A 17,496-nucleotide genomic window follows, 5' to 3' on the forward strand; every position below is an offset into this window, starting at 1 on the left:
TTTCAGGATTCAAATTCATTAGTTTAGCAAAAGCAGCAGATCTACAAGCTCAAAACACGTAATTTACGCATCCTACCTGGGTCGGGTTTTTTTCCCCCCATTCTGAATTCCCATAGACGTGTTTAATATCGCGTCAAATGAGAACTGTGTTCCAAAAATAAACAAATGATCCCGGCGGTTTGACTCATATGGATATGAAGCATCAACTGACAGTGAGAAAACGCTAACGTTACTTCCGCCGAATTAGTAAAATCTTCGCCAGAAACGGACTGCATCAAATATGAGTGACTGACTATCATAAACGATACAGCGCCTCCTCCCTGACAATATCGCCAAGACAGTTTGTTTATTTTTGGACCACAATTCTTATATGAGATGATTCTAAGATGACTCAATGTTATTCTCCATAGAGAAATGACTTCCGCGACCCAGGGGATGAACGAGTGACGTCAGGACTTCTGTAGCTACTCTGTTTCCCTACAACACTAACTGATCTGAAATGAAGCATACAATCGCAAAACTAAAATGTTAAAACAAAGAGCAGCTGGTGGAGGAGCAGATCACAGTGCATCTGTTCGGGTCAAAGGTTAAAAGGAGACACACACAGACACAGGGGGACAATTACAGAACAGAAGTGGTCAACTTGTTGTGCTGCCTAGTCAGCTGCTTGAATGCACATGTACTGTATGGATCCTCCTGGGTGTGAGTTAAGGCATTGGTTCTCAAAGTGGGGTCTGGGGACCCCAGGGGTCCTTTGGGGGGGAGGGGGAGGGCTATGAGCTTGTAGATCTGCTGTTTTTGAAAAATCGTGAAATTCTTTGCAAATCTCTGAATAATATATATTTTTTTAAAGCAAACATTTGTAACTCAAATCTTTGCTTCTGATGTTCCCTGGAACAAAATATTTCATTTTGGGGGTCCATGACATGAAAAGGTTTGAGAACCACTGTGTTTAAGGACATATTAATTTACCTGCTCAGAGAAACGGAACGGCTACTTTCGCACAGCCATTTCTACATCAGCTTGTCGATCGGCTACTTTCGCTTAGTTCAGCTACTTTCACACTGGATTGTAGATCGGCTATTTCCGTCATTCGGCGTATGGACGCGGTGGAAATGCCGTCCGGATACCATAACATCAACAAGTTGAGGTCACCGATCAAGGCAGGACTCAAACAGGCCTCAGAGGGACTGAAGACTAAGAAGAAATGGCACCCTATTCACATTGGCCTAGCATAGTGCCACCGGGAGGCCCCAATAACCTACCTGACCTGGCGGAGACCTGTGCTCCGAGGAGCACTTTTTCTAGTTCACGTTTCTTTTTCTTGTATTATGTTGCAATTGCTCTTTCTCAATAGACATATCGGCCGGTGTTGCCAACCCCCCCCACCCGATAAGATATACTGTAGATACTATATGACGTCCAGACTTCAGACTGGTCTACAGTACATGACTACAGTGAGTGGAGTGGAGTGTCCAGTCAGTAGGTGGTTTCACGCAGGGAAAGTGCACTAGTCATCATTTTACGGTTTTATGTGAGCCTTAGGGTCGTCCAAATAACACGTGAACAGTTACAGCATACCATTATATGCTTAGTGGATGAAGGTAAACGCAGGGCTGGACGTGTTGGGCTGTCATGGGTGTTTCAGCTGCTGCCTGCTGATGTCAGACAAGCCTTTTCCACAACCTGGAGCAGCAGGCTGTGAGGCTCAACATGGGGTCCGGGGACCGTCCAGGGGTCCTTGAGGGGGTTCCAGGCGGCCCCCATTTAGCAAAAAATGAGGAACAATTTAACAACTTGAACCCCAGTATCCCTATTCTGGGGGTAACGTTCGCCAAATATAGCACCTCTACAAGCGTAGCTTTTTAGTCGAAAAGAAGTACAGTGGCAACTCAGGTTTATATCACTAAGACTAGAGGGCTTAAGTGATTAACCCTATTTTATTCTCTGACTATTCGAAAACTGTGAGCTTGTAATGGGCTATTTTTGAAAGAAATTTGACATTATGGAAGCATTATTATTATTTTGTGGATTTATTTCAAAAATCCATAAAAAATGTTTACAAGAGTGAACTTGTACATCACCTATTTTCCCTATTAAATAGACAATTGTTCCAGAGATTGCAGTAGTACCAGCAGTAGTTGTACTAGCTGTAGCAGTACAAGTTCCATGGCTTTTCAGTGTACAAGTATGCAAATGTGATGTAAATTACGTATTTGATACACAGTAGTATACTAGTAACAGCAGTAATAATACAAGTTGTAGCAGTTCCACAGTTTTTTCCCTGTAGCTCTAGATTCTAGAGCTACAGTGAAAAACTGTGGTTCTAGAGTCTAGAACATTGCAAATGTACCTTATGTATGTTCTTGTATCTTATTCACAGTACTGCTATCAGTAGTAATAGCAGTAAAAAATATACGAGCAGTGCAAATTCCACACAGTTCTTCACTGTACAAGTACATAATAAGTTCTCTATACAGGTTTTCAGTATAAAATATACACATAGTTTCTTATATGTATAATTAAAAACAAAAAAAATCCCCTTTTCCTATATTGCTCATTATTAAAAAAGAGTTTGAAATATATATTATAGTTCTAATATAAAATTACATTAGTTTGATTTATCTTAGACAATTGCATTAAAAATACTTGTATTTAATAGTAAAAAAATACAAAATAAAACATTAAACAAATGAAAATAAAAACATGTACAGTATGTTTCATTCCTGGCTACTCTGCAGTGCGTCTGTCTCTCCCTCCTCCGCTCTCTCCTTCTGCTCCAACTCCTTGTACTTCCTCTTGAAGAAACCCAGCTGAGAAACATAGAATGAAATAAATGAATTGAATATAGAATGAATGATATAGAATGGCTCAAACGTTGTTATGTGTAACTTATACCCAGTCGCACGACTGTGTTGCATGGTGACAACCTACAAGCCTACAAGCTCAATGTGCCATGGATGCATACATTAATGGTTTTAAAATGTAATTGATATTAGGTGCTGTAGCGCAGTGGTTCTCAACCTTTTCCCCCAAAATATTAATCATATTTGAAATGGGGACCTCGCCACCCTGACAAGCACTTGGAATTGTAGGCATTCAATTTAGTTTGACTCGGTTCCACAGAAAATATTGTTAAAATAGCCGATCCACAAGCTCATAACATAACGCCTCGCAACGGGAGGTGTTGAGAACTTGAAGATCTGCCATTCTCACAATCCTTGCCTCTTTCTTATATTATTTACAATTTGGCCAATGTATGACCAGTTTTTATATAGCCGTATTTTGATGCAGTAATTTTCTAAAGTGTTTTTCTTTTAGGTATTAAAAAGGTCCTTAAATTGTCACTTCACTGTCATCTGAGTTCTTTATACAGGAGGAGTCCTTGCACTACAAAACAAACTAACTTGGAGACTTGTTTGTGTCATTCTGTGTCAGAATAAATGGAGATAGTCTTCAAAGAGAGTCCTGGGTCCATCTAATCCCTTCAACACAACACAGAGATAAAGACTATGGTTACACTGTAGTCTTGGTTCCGACCCACAGGTTGAGAACCACTGCGTATAGTAGGGATGTCCGATATTATCGGCCTCCCGATATTATCAGCCGATATTAGCATAAAAATTGATATCGGGAAAATATCGGTATCGGTTTTTGAAAAAAAAAAAAATTTTTTTTTTTTGTTTTTTTTTTTTGCTTTATAAATAAGTTACAGGAGTTCTTACTGTATATGGTGTGTGTGATATGAAATTTGAGCTTACCCTAATCACAATAATCCCCGCATATATCGGTATCGGTTGATATCGGTATCGGTAATTAAGAGTTGGACAATATCGGTATATCGGTTATCGGTAAAAAAGCCAATATCGGACAACCCTAGCGTATAGCTTATACAAATCAATTAACCACTGACGGTGTCACATAGCCAAAACAGCCGATCCTTAGCTTGTAGATCGGCTACTCCAGCTACCCGACATTCAGTTTTTGTCATCTGTATATGTTCAACCCCTACACTTGTTTGATCAAGTTCTTACAAACTCTGAATTTTATCATTTAGAAAAAAATATATATATATATATTTTTCCCATTATCCAGACGTGGAAATTACTCAAATCAAATTCCAGACTTTTACAGACTTTTCATACTTGGAACTTGGAACCCTGAACTCTACAATCGCCCTGGTTCTTGAAAATCACCCAGAGGTGTTATCAGCTGGTTACTAGGGAGTTAGCAGTGGTTGCTAGGTGTATCCTAATGTCAGTAGGCCGGGAGGCATGCGATAATCCGACAGACCTTTTCTCCGACTATGTGGCATCCGCGTGCGGTTAGGGTTAGGGTGCGGGTTTGGTTCGGGTTTAGTATTGAAACGTCGGAGCGCTGCGCTGTCGGAGGAATGCGCTGTCGGACTAACGTACTGCACCCAGTAGGCCTAACACTTGGGTGTTTGGGGTTAGCAGTGGTTGCTTGGTGTATCCTCATACTCGGGTGTTACTAGGGGGTTAGCAGTGGTTACTAGGCATATCCTAGTGTGTCAATACTTGGGTGTTACAAAGGATTAGCAGTGATTGTTAGGTGTATGCTAGCGTGTCAGTAATACTAGGGCGTTACTAGAGTTGGTTGCTAGCTGGTTGGTTACTAAGAGCCCCACCTTCCAGAGAGCAAGGACCATCATGGCCAATAGGAGCAGACCTCCGATGACGCTGCCCACAATCACGCCCACCGGCACCTCAGACTCCGCCCCTGGCTTACTGATGGACAAGCCCACCTAAAGAGAGAGAGAGAGAGAGAGAGAGAGAGAGAGAGAGAGAGAGAGAGAGAGAGAGAGAGAGAGTTGTGACAATTAAAACAAATTATTTTAAATACATTTTAATTCACAACGATTTTATTTTATATTAATTTAAATTATGAATGTCATACTGTGTATTGTGTGTGTGTGTGTGTGTGTCTTACCGTTATTTGTGGGTGTGTCACGATAAGAAGTTCTGGTTGTTCGGTTTCTATATGAGCTGTGCTGGTCAACTCAATGGACTCAAACAATGCCTGAAAACACACGCACGCACGCACGCACGCACGCACGCACGCACGCACGCACGCACGCACGCACGCACGCACGCACGCACGCACACACACACACACACACACACACACACACACACACACACACACACACACACAGCCACGTATGTTTAATTATGTTTAACATAGTTAAAAAGATAATAAAATAATAAATGTATAATGTAATTACGGTGGCAAAGGTTCCGTTCCAGATTCTGGTGTTTACAGAGATGCTGTATTTCCTGTTTGGGCTCACGTTCTTCAGGACACAATTGATTGGTCGACAGATGGCCGTGTCACAGTCCTACATGCAGTGCATTGGCGGAGAGGGGAAAGGATTCTTCAAATTAGAATTATGAATATTTCTACAAATAAGAAAAATAAAGAAAGAAAAAATAAAGAAATCTAAATTGACACAAATCTCACCTACTAGTACTACTACTACTACTACCAATACTACTGCTACTACTACTTGTAGATACTCACCAGCTGTTTCGTACCAAACAGCCTCTCTTTACTGAAAGAGGCGGAGCTGGGTATGGTGTCGACAGTGACATCACAGGTTACATCATCACTCTGGAGGCGGGGTAAAAGAAGGAACACAGGTCAAAGGTGTTGAACCAGCAGTAGTTCTTTGTGTGTATTTAGTCTCACTGGCCGTCTTGTTACCAGAGATCTTCAAGCCCGTCGGGACCCGACTGGGCCAGAGCCCGACCTATTCTGTCGGGCATGGGCAGGGCTCAGGCTCATTACAACTCATCAACCATCGTGCAGCAGTATTCACCAGTAGTGGATTGAACGGGGGTGTATTTATGTTCCCCGGGTCCTATGTTCCCGGGGTTCTATGCTCCCCGGGTTTTATCGACCAGGGCCGGGGCCGAGTTCCGGCATGGGTTTCAGGGGCCGTGCAGGAATGTAGTTTTGACTGCACTGCGTGTGTATAGTAGTTTTATAGTATTCTGGCTGTGTTGTTAATGCACAGTGTGTGTGTGTGTGTGTGTGTGTGTGTGTGTGTGTGTGTGTGTGTGTGTGTGTGTGTGTGTGTGTGTGTGTGTGTACTCACTGGCTGTGTTGTTACTTCAGTGAGGAAGAGGACGGGGTTTCCTGCCTCCGTTGAAGAAGGCAGTGAAATAGATACAAAACACACATGGACAGGAAAATTACCTGTAGACACCTGAGAGAGAGAGAGAGAGAGAGAGAGAGAGAGAGAGAGAGAGAGACAGACAGACAGACAGACAGACAGAGTGGTAGAGAGTTTAGTAAGCCTTGAGTTTAGAGTGCAAACTTCTCTATTTTATCAGATACAAACCTGACATTGTTTTTTCTCTTTGATTATAGGCAACTTAGAAGCTTGACTGAAATGGTAAAATGGTGCTTTTATATAGCGCTTTTATTCAAAGCGCTTTACATTGATTGTGCCATTCACCCATTCACACACACATTCATACACCGATGGCGGAGGAAACCATGCAAGGCACCAACCTGCTCAGCAATTAGGGGTTCAGCGTCTTGCTGAAGGACACTTCGACACTAACTCTAGGGGAGCACCCCATCCCGGGATCAAACTGGGAACCTTGCGGTTTTCCAGTTCACTCTACCCGGCCACTCTACCCCTGAGCCACTGCCGCCCCTGAACCCCCCTGAACACTTCCCCTGAAGACGCTCCTGAACACTTCAGTTTGTGTTTGCACGGCCTACCCCAGACCAGGAAGTATTCATATTGTGAAACTGTTTTATTTCAGCTCGCCCTCCCCGAAATTGTAACTTTTATTTTTACCCCTTTTTCTCCACAATTTAGTCGTTATTCCAATTGATTCCCCACAACACACATTTCTTTCTGTTGTCACTGTTGACTCACCTGCCAGTGAGGAGCCCTCACCGGGAGGACGTGGAGCCTTCGTCCTACTCCTCCCACCTTAAGGAACATGCTTTTGTTTTTTTTTGGCCTGTGTAAGTGAGACATAAAACCTCTTGGTTCTTGAATCTTGACTACCACTAATAGAACTAATATGTTTGCTAGTGCTGCTATTGTTGCTATGACTACCATTACAACATAGTTGTAACGCTGGTCCCACACATTGGGTGCGTTCAGATATACACACGTATTGGTTTGTATTTGGACCAGTGCGCTCAGTGGCTTGTATCCGAACGCACCCCTATAGTGTCACAGCTCTGTGTTATGGGTGTCACTGCTGCCTGTGTACTCCTGTGGGGGAAGATTCCAATACAATAGAAACACAATACCTCATGGAATAAAGTTCAGTAGAATCAACAGGTATATTTACAGAGAAAGGAGGGGTGGGGCGGGGGGCAGAGGATGCTACTACCAAGGTGTTCAAAGAGTTAAACTATGTTCATTTGTATCTTAAGGTCAGGTCTTTTAGGTTAGTTTTGAGTTTGGGTAGGGAGTCATAACGCTTATCTTATGCACAATCCCTATTATGCAAGGTGCGCTGAGCGCAAACAGTTAAGTAATATGACTCGCCAGCATATTATACGTATGGGGGAGTGTCCATGCAGTATGTTAATTGAGGGCGCAATGCGGTATCTGCTAAAACACCCTCGCCCCAGGTGTAATCCGGCGGCCGTGGCCCGCGGAAAAAAATGGGGCCGTGTGTTTTGGGGCGAGCGTTCCAGTTATTCGCCGCTTCTCAAGTTCTCGTCAATGAGTCTTGCAGAAATAATATGAATACTATTATGGGGATACAATCCTCTAGGCTACATAATATATTGGAAATTACCAAAATAAATATAATAGCAGATGCCCATATTACTGTGTAATATGGGCGGCTATTTTTATTTATTAAAACATAAATTGATAAACTTAAATTAATTAATGAAACCCTTCTGGATGGCCCCTTGTGTGGACTGTGGAAGGCCCGTGTATGGGTTCTCATAACCCAGCAACCCTAGGCAAATTATGCCACTGCTTGGAGATCAGATATTTTGGGCAGAGGTGTGTCCACTTGTTGCGCTGAGATAGAAGGGGGAGATGCTTAGGCAACTGAGAATGTGAACATTATTATTATTAATATAATAATATTGGTTTGTCAAGAGATATCAATGTGTTTTGGACATTGGAAACAGTCACATAATTAGACAGAGGCTACAGTGGTTATGACGACCATGTCTGCAGCTGGACATCTCTCCTTTCAATGTGAGGTTTCTTTCTCTTTTGCTCTCACCGCTTAACGCACAGACAATAGCACTGCGTCTTGGCTGATCTTAAGGGAATGGCAGCGGGTAGTCTGATTGGATTGATTAAAGTAACGCCCAAACACACGCATGACTAATTCAGGGCAATTTTACTGCATAGCACCTTGGTGCAGAGCGCACACTACTGCACACATAATAGCAAAATGGCATTGGTCACGCCTCCACGTCTTAAATTAAATAATAACACCAGGTCTTACCTATGAAGTCCTTAATTGAGACCCTGGTGTCAGACCCCAACCAACAGGTCCCTGGCACCAACCTCCTAAGGAGACAGTGGTCTATGCTCAATAGATTCAGGACTGGACATGGCCCCTGCTTGGCCAGCCTTCACAAATGGGCTAGTAGCCCAAGCCCAATGTATCAACCCGTTCTCACTCCCAAGGCGTCATATTTTGCCGCTCTGTCAGTAGCCCTGACACGACGCGACGCCATGGCGACGTCGCATGTTGACAAAACTATGCCTAAACCTAACCCTAACCTCGCAAAAATATACCTAACCCTAACGCTTACCCTAACTAGAGAAAAAAAACAACTGTTCTCCCCGGTGGGATTGAAGACTAGCTAAGTGCTGCTACCAGGTTAGCCACCGAGGCAGCTGGTCAATCCCCCGATTCCATTAGTATTTGAAGCTCCAATACGTGAGTTTTAGTTTTTGTAGCCCTATAGAAGTCCTTTAGTGACGCATTAGGGAGTGAAAATGACAGAGCGGCAATAAATGACAGAGCGGCAATAAATGACGCCTATGTGTGAGAATGTGTTGACTGTGTGCTTGTGGAGAGGAGCAAACAATGGAGCACATCATTGAAGGGTGTCTTTTCCAAAGACTGAAAGGAGGATTAGTCACCCTCCATACAGCAGACCAGGAGGCAACGGCTTGGCTCAAGGACTTTGCATTCGCTAAATAAAAAGCTCACTCCAGAGCAGGGATGGGCAACTGGCGGCCCACGCGCCACATGCAGCCCTCACCGTCACTTAATGCGGCCCAGGCCAATATATAAATATATATATATATATATATATATATATATATATATATATATATATATATATATATATATATATATATTTTTTTTTTTTTTTTTTTTTTTTTTTTTTTAAATCACGTTTATTTCAAATATGTTAATACAAACAGAATTATTTTCTTTTGCACTTTTGAAATCACAAAGAAAAACAAAGCAATCTAAACATGTCCGAAATGGTTTGCGGTCATGTCCGAAACTATTTGCGCTCTCGATTTTTTTTAATAGAAGCCATATTAATTATAATTCTGGTGTTCATTTTTGTATATTTTTAAGTCAAGGTTACAGCAATACTCTGAAAGGCATACTCAGGAATGTGAAGTTTTGTTTAGCAGTGCAGCTGTATTTAAGGTGATAGAAGCATTACTAAATGCTAAATAAAAACAAAGTTACAACGAATAATAATTGTTAATATCCCTTATTTATCACATATGTGACTATTATGGTCTTTTTGAGTAATGGGGTACTACTGGCGAGAGTGCCGATAAACAATGTGGCCCCCCAGAGTGAGTGTGGAAATGTTGTGGCCCTCACCATCTACAAAGTTGCCCACCCCTGCTCTAGAGAGTATAGTTTGACAGTTAAAGTTAAAGAGTTAAAGACTGCGTTATAGAAGGAGCAGTGGTTGGATTGTGTTGAATTCATTGAACTGTGAATGGTTATACTGTGTTCATGTTTATTTTCCTTTTTCTTTACTTTTCCCTAAAATTCCAATACCATGGTACCAGTTTGACTCGCAATACAAATCTCTCAAACGTTTTCATGTGAAGGACCCACCCATTGATACATATTAGCCCGCAGATACCCATTGGAAAATATACACAAGGGACCCGCGTAAGAGAAGATATTTACAGCTATAGTGATTCTCCATTTTAATTTTAAGGAACCCCAGTTTGATATGCATTAGGCTACGGACCCCCATTTGATACCATTTTGACCTCTGGGACCCCCAACCTACACTGTAGTATCATCTGTAACGGGTCCATTTGGTTCCATTTGTACACTCTCAGAGTTACAGACCCATAAGGGTCCATTTGGTTCCCATTTTTACACTCTCAGAGTTACAGACCCATAAGGGTCCATTTGGTGGAACCACTGCTTTCAGTGGTGCCATCAGTGTAATTTTCCTTCCTTATCAATCAATGAATGAACTTCATTATTATTAAAGCAGCAGCTAGTCCAGTTAGCTTTTCTTATATTCATTATAAGCATATGCTACATAGTACATTTACAACTAAGTAGTATTATGAGCAAGTACCTTGATAGTGAAGTTGTACTCGGGTCCGATGTCGTCCAGGGTGGTGATGTCACTCTCAGCGTCGCCATCCGATACGTAGAAGTTGAGGTTGGAATCCCTGAGAGAGAGAGAGAGAGAAAGAGAGAGAGAGAGAGAGAGAGAGAGAGAGAGAGAGAGAGAGAGAGAGAGAGAGAGAGAGAGAGAGAGAGAGAGAGAGAGAGAGATGGAAATCCAATGAACAAATTCCCCAGCAGTAACAAAAGTATAGTAAAAGTAAAGCAGACGTTAGTATTATAGACAGATAGGCGGGCAAGCAGACACGCACGCACGCACAAAGAGAGAGAGAGACAGACAGACAGACAAACAGACAGACAGACACACAAAGAGAGAGACACACAAAGAGAGAGACAAACAGGCAGACAGACAAATAAACTGACAGATAGACAGACAGACAGACAGACAGACAGACAGACAGACAGACAGACAGACAGACAGACAGACAGACAGACAGACAAAGAGAGAGACAGACAGGCAGACAGACAGACAGGTACCTGGATAGAGACAGCTCAGGGTCGTACATCAGAGGAAGGCTGACAGTCACCTGGTTGTCAAGAGGCTGAAGGTCGATGCTGTCACTGTCAATCAATCAATCAATCAATCAATCAATCAATCAATCAATCAATCAAGCAAGCGAGTAAGCAATCAATCAATCAATGACTTAACAGGTCAATTACCACATCAAGCAGTTGAGAAGCTTAGTAATCAATCTATTAGCTATTCAGTCATGAATGGCTCAATTAAGTAAATCTGTTAATCAGTAACTCAAGTAATTAGCCAATCAAATAACAAATGACCAAATGAAGGATTAGCTAATCAATGAATTACATAATCAGTTAGTCAGTTAATTAACAAATCCATAAATTAATTCAATAATTAATCAAATAGTGAATCAGTTATTGAAGTAACCAATTAACTCATTCAGTGACAGAGGTTTATTAAAACAGGGTACATCTAGTGCTGGCATTCCTAGCGTTTACGCTGCACTGTTTAGAGCTGTAGAATCGACGACGAGCACCCGGATGTAAACAATGGATGCGTGTACATCGGTGGATGGTCCAGGCTAACGTCTGGAACAATAACATCTCTCACGCGAGTCGCCATTGTGGAGTGATCGCGCATCGAAAATGGCTCCTTTTTCTCCACTGTAAAAAGTTAAGAAGATCCGGAGGTTTTTATCAAGGAGATAGAATGGGAGCGGACGGAAGGGAGTTTTTTTGGCACGGTGATCCATCTGTCCCTTCCATTTAAGAGGCACCGTGGGTGATTCCAAAGTTGCTTTAGCCCGCCCCTTGTGGAAAAAAAAGTAAAAAAATAGCCTCACAGAGATTCCCGGTTATGGCACTCAACGGGTGTCTTTGCAAAACCGCGAATCTCCGGTTTTGGCACCCAACGAGTTAAAGGAATAGTTCACCCCGTGAGGTCTTGAATACAACTAATTTTTTTTTTGTAAAACATTCCTTAACCGTGAATGAAGAATCCAGAAACAAAGAAAATACAAGATTAACAGCAGCAAAATGCTCGGGTGTCGTAGTGGTAAAGTGCCTGCCCACCACTGCGGAGGCACCGCGGTGCATCTGTAAAAACACAATTGGCCCGTGTTTTGGGGAGGGAAGACGGACGAGGAGGGTATTATTTGTCACTGCACATACTCCTACAGGCTGGGGGCGGAGCCTGTCAGCAGGGAGTGTTGGGCGGGAGGAGTAGGACGAAGGCTCTACGTCCTCCCGGTGGAGGCTCCTCACTGGCAGGTGAGTCAGTAGGATACAACAGCAGTGACAACACAGAAATGTGTGTGGGGAGGAATGAATTGGGGAGAAAAGCCAACAAAAAATGTACAGAAATTCCAAAACGCCACTCATGGTGTAGTCCAGCATGCATTCTATCCAGCTGCAGTGTGAACCTTGATAGTAGAATCCTCTGCCCCCCAGCCCTCCTTTCTCTGTAAATATAACTTGATTCTACTGAGCTTTATTGTATTGTGTTGTGTTGTGTTATACGTATGTTTTACTGATGAATTGAGTATAATTTGGTGTTATTATTTGTGTTTAGCATAACCTTCGATTGTACTACACTAGAAGTTCGGGCCGCTATGCGGCCCGAACGTCTAGCGTGACGCGTCGTTCACTTTGCAGTGCCACCTTACAGGCACCTCACAGTGTGAGAGAGAGTTTTGTGCTCTCCTAAACTTATCACTATGGAAGCCGTCGAAGCCGTCGAACTGGTGCGATCTGACGGCATCCTAGAATTTATAGGTAGGATGTGATGTCATGCTGTCGTGAGATTACGTCACACTGGCGTTGTGTCCATATTCGGGACGACCGTCTCATCGTGATGTCACGACCGTGATGTCATGCTGTCGTGAGATGACGTCACACTGGCCACATACAACGTACATACATACTGACAACCGACATGGCGCAGGATTCAAATTGTATATATATACTAGAAGTTCGGGCCGCTACGCGGCCCGAACGTCTAGCGTGACGCGTCGTTCACTTTGCAGTGCCACCTTACAGGCACCTCACAGTGTGAGAGAGAGTTTTGTGCTCTCCTAAATCCACGGCAGGCTTTGAAAGTACCCACTTCAGAAAGAGGTGACGTGCATCACCTCTCCAATGACCAAAACCCACTTTGTGATTACTCAGACCTGGTATGGCAGACCTGTGGGGAGTGTGCAGTGGTGTACAATGTGAAAAGATAGTTGAAATCGCAGGAGATGAAGTTAGCAGTTTATTTGTGTAAAGGGTCGTCGGCGTGGGTTGTGTTGAGGATGGAAGCCGTCGAACTGGTGCATCCTACCTATTTATAGGTAGGATGTGATGTCATGCTGTCGTGAGATTACGTCACACTGGCGTGTCTCATCGTGATGTCACGACCGTGATGTCATATGACGTCACACTGGCTACATACAACGTTACAACGTACATACTGACAACCGACATGGCGCAGGATTCAAATTGTATATAAATACTGATGGCGCGTCACACTGGCGTGATGTGGCGTGATGTCAGATTACGTCACACTGGCCACATACAACGTTCGTACATACTGACAACCGACATGGCGCAGGATTCAAATTGTATAAATTGTATATATTACTGATGGCGCGTCACACTGGCGTGATGTGGCGTGATGTCAGATTACGTCACACTGGCCACATACAACGTTCGTACATACTGACAACCGACATGGCGCAGGATTCAAATTGTATATATAGATAGATGTACTGTTAATAATCATGTTAATAAAGTATTTAATCAAATCGATGAGCACTGTTTTGGAGTTTATGAACTGATTTTTGATATAGCTTTGCTGTTGTTAATCTCGGCCTCCGTTTTACTTCAATTCATCAAGTACTGTATGTCCTTTGCCTTTGGATCCGTTAAGGAATTAAATAAGAAATTAAATGAAAATGTTTTTTTTTCTTTCGTGTTCAAGACATCACAGGTCAAGTCATTTCTTAGGTGAAATATTCCTTTAATGACTCAATCAATGAATGGAATAATAATTGTATCAATTAATCAATATGTAATGGAACAAGTCAGTACAAGCGACCAATCAGTAAGCAAGTAAGTCGGTCGGAGAGGCTTATTGTCGGTATCAGCCGAGAACGAGGGAGTCTGCTACAATACCCCTGGGAGATGGAATGCTGAGGTGGAACGCCACACCTACCATCAGCTCCCAGTATTTACCACACGACTTGCCACAGCTAAGCCATGCTACTCATACACTGAGTTGGCGGTGCCCAGGATCGAACCCATTACCTTCTGGTTCAAGGGCGAGTGCTCCGACTGAGCTACCCGGACACAAATCATTTATTTATTTATGTATTAGCCTATCATTATTATTATTATTATTATTATTATTATTATTATTATTACCCTTATTATTATTATTATTACCCTTATTATTATTATTATTATTAGTAGTAGTAGTAGTAGTAGTAGTAGTAGTGGTGGTGGTATTATTATCATTGTTAGTATTATTATATTACAGTTTATATTTCTTACCTCAGGACATTGAAGGTAAACACAGCGTCTCCCTGTAGAGGTCGCTCATCCACACCAAGGTCAAAGTTCAGTGTGAAGGTCACCTGGAGGTCGATGAGGGAACAAAGGCAAAAGATGAGTTTGCAGAGACACTCATTCAGGCCTTCATCACATCCAGACTGGACTACTGCAACAGCCTCCTATACGGTGCCACCTCCAAGGCTCCTAAAGGAGAATTCCTAGCCTTTTCCTTACCCTTATATGATGTTATTATATCCTAGGACGAGTGGTACAGTAGAACATTTTCATAGCTCCATCCCGAGTCCACGACAGCTAAAAACCTGAGCGGACGGTTCATAAGCTAGATTGGGTATCTTTAGCGCTCAATTGTTTTTTTGTTTTGTTTTATCTGACGTTCATATGACAGAGGCCTCGCCACAGTGTTTTGTCCCAAATTGGCTGCCGTAGTGTTGTCAAGCGGCTGGATGAAAACAAGGGTGAAATATCGTCTTGCGAGACTTCCGGAGGAGCGCATCTAACACAACCATGTGGAGAGTTTTCTGTCACTATGAAAGTCCGGAATTCTCCTTTAAGAAACTACAGTATGTACAAAACTCTGCCGCCCGCCTGCTCACCAGAACCCCATCCAGAGACCACATCACACCAGTCCTCCATGACCTTCACTGGCTCCCAGTCAAACATAGAATAGATTTCAATTTACAATTTAGGCATTTAGCAGACAATTGGGAGTGAGTCTGCAGTTCTAACTGGAAGCAGAGTCAGGGACGTGTGGAGCCATTGTCCGGGTGTTATGGGGAAGGTTCCGATAGCTTCCCTATGTTAGCTGATCTGAGTGAGCGGGAGGGGTTGTATAGGGTTGGATCAGCCCCCCCTATTTTTTGCTATTTTTAAAAATAGCAAAAAATAGCAGACCTAGAAGCTCACAACACGTATAGCGATGCAAGTGTTGTGACACGTTGTATTTGATTAATTGAAAAAAAGTAAACAAAAGAAAATGCATCACACTTTCAAGAATCTTCTAGGTGCTAAAGTTTTCCCCAGTACCATAGAGCATCATCAATCTCTTTAAGTATCTTTAAAGACGGGGTGCCGTGATTTTCAGTGATTTTTCCCCCCCCTAAAACATAATCATCAGGTATTATGGTTATACTAGGAGGAAGATTTTTTTCAAAAAAGTGTACAGAAATTGTTAAAATTATGTTTTTATGTGGACACGCCTCCAGTTCATTAAGTATACCTGGTTCTCACCTTAGCACCTCCTCCACCACCTTAGCACCACCCACTAGGGCTTTCACCAGTATAACCACTAGTCGACCTTGTTGGTACTAGTCGAATAGTTGAAAAAAAAGAAAAGGAAAAAAAACTTTATTTAAAAAAAAAAAAATGTATTTAATTTTTAATGCTATAGTGGCCCATCTTACTATTATTATTATCCTCCTGACTTTATTTTTTATCAAAAGGGGGTCAAAAGCATGCCCAATAAAAGCCTATTATTGGGCAATGGGGATCCTTGGAGACGCTGCTGTGGTGCTGTGCTGCTGTGCCAGAAGCGCTTCCCTTAAAACGCCATAAAAATAAGGGCAGGAGGATAATAATAATAGTAATATAGTAGTAGGATGGTATTAAAACAGTGCCACCCAAAAAAATAAAATAAAAATATTTTTTATTTATTTTTTTGTAATTTTTTTATTTTTTTTTTTTTTATTTCGACTAGTCGACTAGTCGACTACCACTGGGTCAAATTAGTCGACCTGTAAAAATCTCTAGTCGTGAAAGCCCTACCACCCACCTGTCCTAGTCCCTCCTCCTCCTCATGCCCACACCTGTTGTGTTATGATAATGAGGGGGAGGGTATGTTTTTACTATGTCACTAAAGCGCTGTTTCTCTATTGGGACGTTTGACACTCAAGGTTTCAGCCTCCAGGTAGAAAATCAAAATAGTCAGAGAAGACATAAAACACCATAAAAACACCACCTTAATGAAGTTATATCAACCTCATAGACACATGAAAAACTGAAAAAGTGCAAAACCACCCCTTTAAGGAGTACAATATGATGTTATCCAGCACACTAACTCGAGCACATTCTAAGACAGACATTTGCAGACCTATAGTAAAAGCCAAGAAAAGTCAGAGTACCTCTTGGCTGTCCATTAGAGCTGGGTATCCCACTGAACATGTCAGCATATCAGTGACATCACACTGTACCTCTGTACCATCAATCTGAGAGAGAGAGAGAGAGAGAGAGAGAGAGAGAGAGAGAGAGAGAGAGAGAGAGAGAGAGAGAGAGAGAGAGTCAGTTCAGCCACTTTAACCCTACATACAGCCCCAAAAAAAACGGCCAATCTTCAAGCTTACGCTATCTAAAAAATGTAAAACATTTGGAATATTTTTGGAATATGTCCATGTCTCTCCAGCTCCAATCAGGATTGAGAACTCCGTCAGGATACAGATTAAACTAGTGAAATTGGAAGTGCTGACAAAGAAAAGAGCAGACAAAATTGGAACTGGACCACTATAAAAATGAAGCTGATGAATAGTTACGTACTCTCTCCTGATTGGCTGAAATTGTGTCACCTACCTTTCAATAAAAAAAACGTTTTGTTTTAACCAAAAATATTTTAAAAATCACACCCTGTGTGAAGGTAGCGGCGCCTTTGAATACATTATGTCATCGATATGTGTTTATAATGTGTTTATAGCCATGTGTCATGTGAAGCTTGACCAATCACTTTGTTGACGGGTCTGACCAATCAGAGCGTCGACGACAGATAAAGTTAAATTGAGGATCTAACTTTAAATAACTTACCTAGAAGGAGACTTTAGCCAAATAAAAATATATACAAAAAAAAACATGAGGAAATAAAAAATAAAACTTGACATCATAGTGATGTCATGAA

General features: G+C 42.1%; 1 protein-coding gene across 1 annotated transcript in view; it reads right to left on the bottom strand.

The window, feature by feature from the left end:
- Positions 1–2,095: 2,095 nt before the first annotated feature.
- The window catches only part of LOC311049707 (integrin alpha-2-like), a 36,260-nt gene continuing 20,859 nt past the window's right edge, over positions 2,096–17,496 (bottom strand). Inside the window, exons 21-30 of the mRNA XM_084063487.1 lie at positions 16,736–16,819; positions 14,598–14,680; positions 11,079–11,162; positions 10,549–10,645; positions 6,119–6,229; positions 5,542–5,631; positions 5,246–5,359; positions 4,951–5,040; positions 4,649–4,765; positions 2,096–2,813 (exon numbers count right to left, since the gene is read on the bottom strand). Of these exons, the coding sequence (XP_083919613.1) occupies positions 2,721–2,813; positions 4,649–4,765; positions 4,951–5,040; positions 5,246–5,359; positions 5,542–5,631; positions 6,119–6,229; positions 10,549–10,645; positions 11,079–11,162; positions 14,598–14,680; positions 16,736–16,819 (963 nt within the window). The 3' untranslated portion in view covers positions 2,096–2,720. The remainder of the gene's footprint in view (positions 2,814–4,648; positions 4,766–4,950; positions 5,041–5,245; positions 5,360–5,541; positions 5,632–6,118; positions 6,230–10,548; positions 10,646–11,078; positions 11,163–14,597; positions 14,681–16,735; positions 16,820–17,496) is intronic.

Source organism: Gymnoscopelus microlampas (genome assembly GCF_963454915.1).
Source record: "Gymnoscopelus microlampas genome assembly, chromosome: 7".
Taxonomy (NCBI): Eukaryota; Metazoa; Chordata; class Actinopteri; order Myctophiformes; family Myctophidae; genus Gymnoscopelus; species Gymnoscopelus microlampas.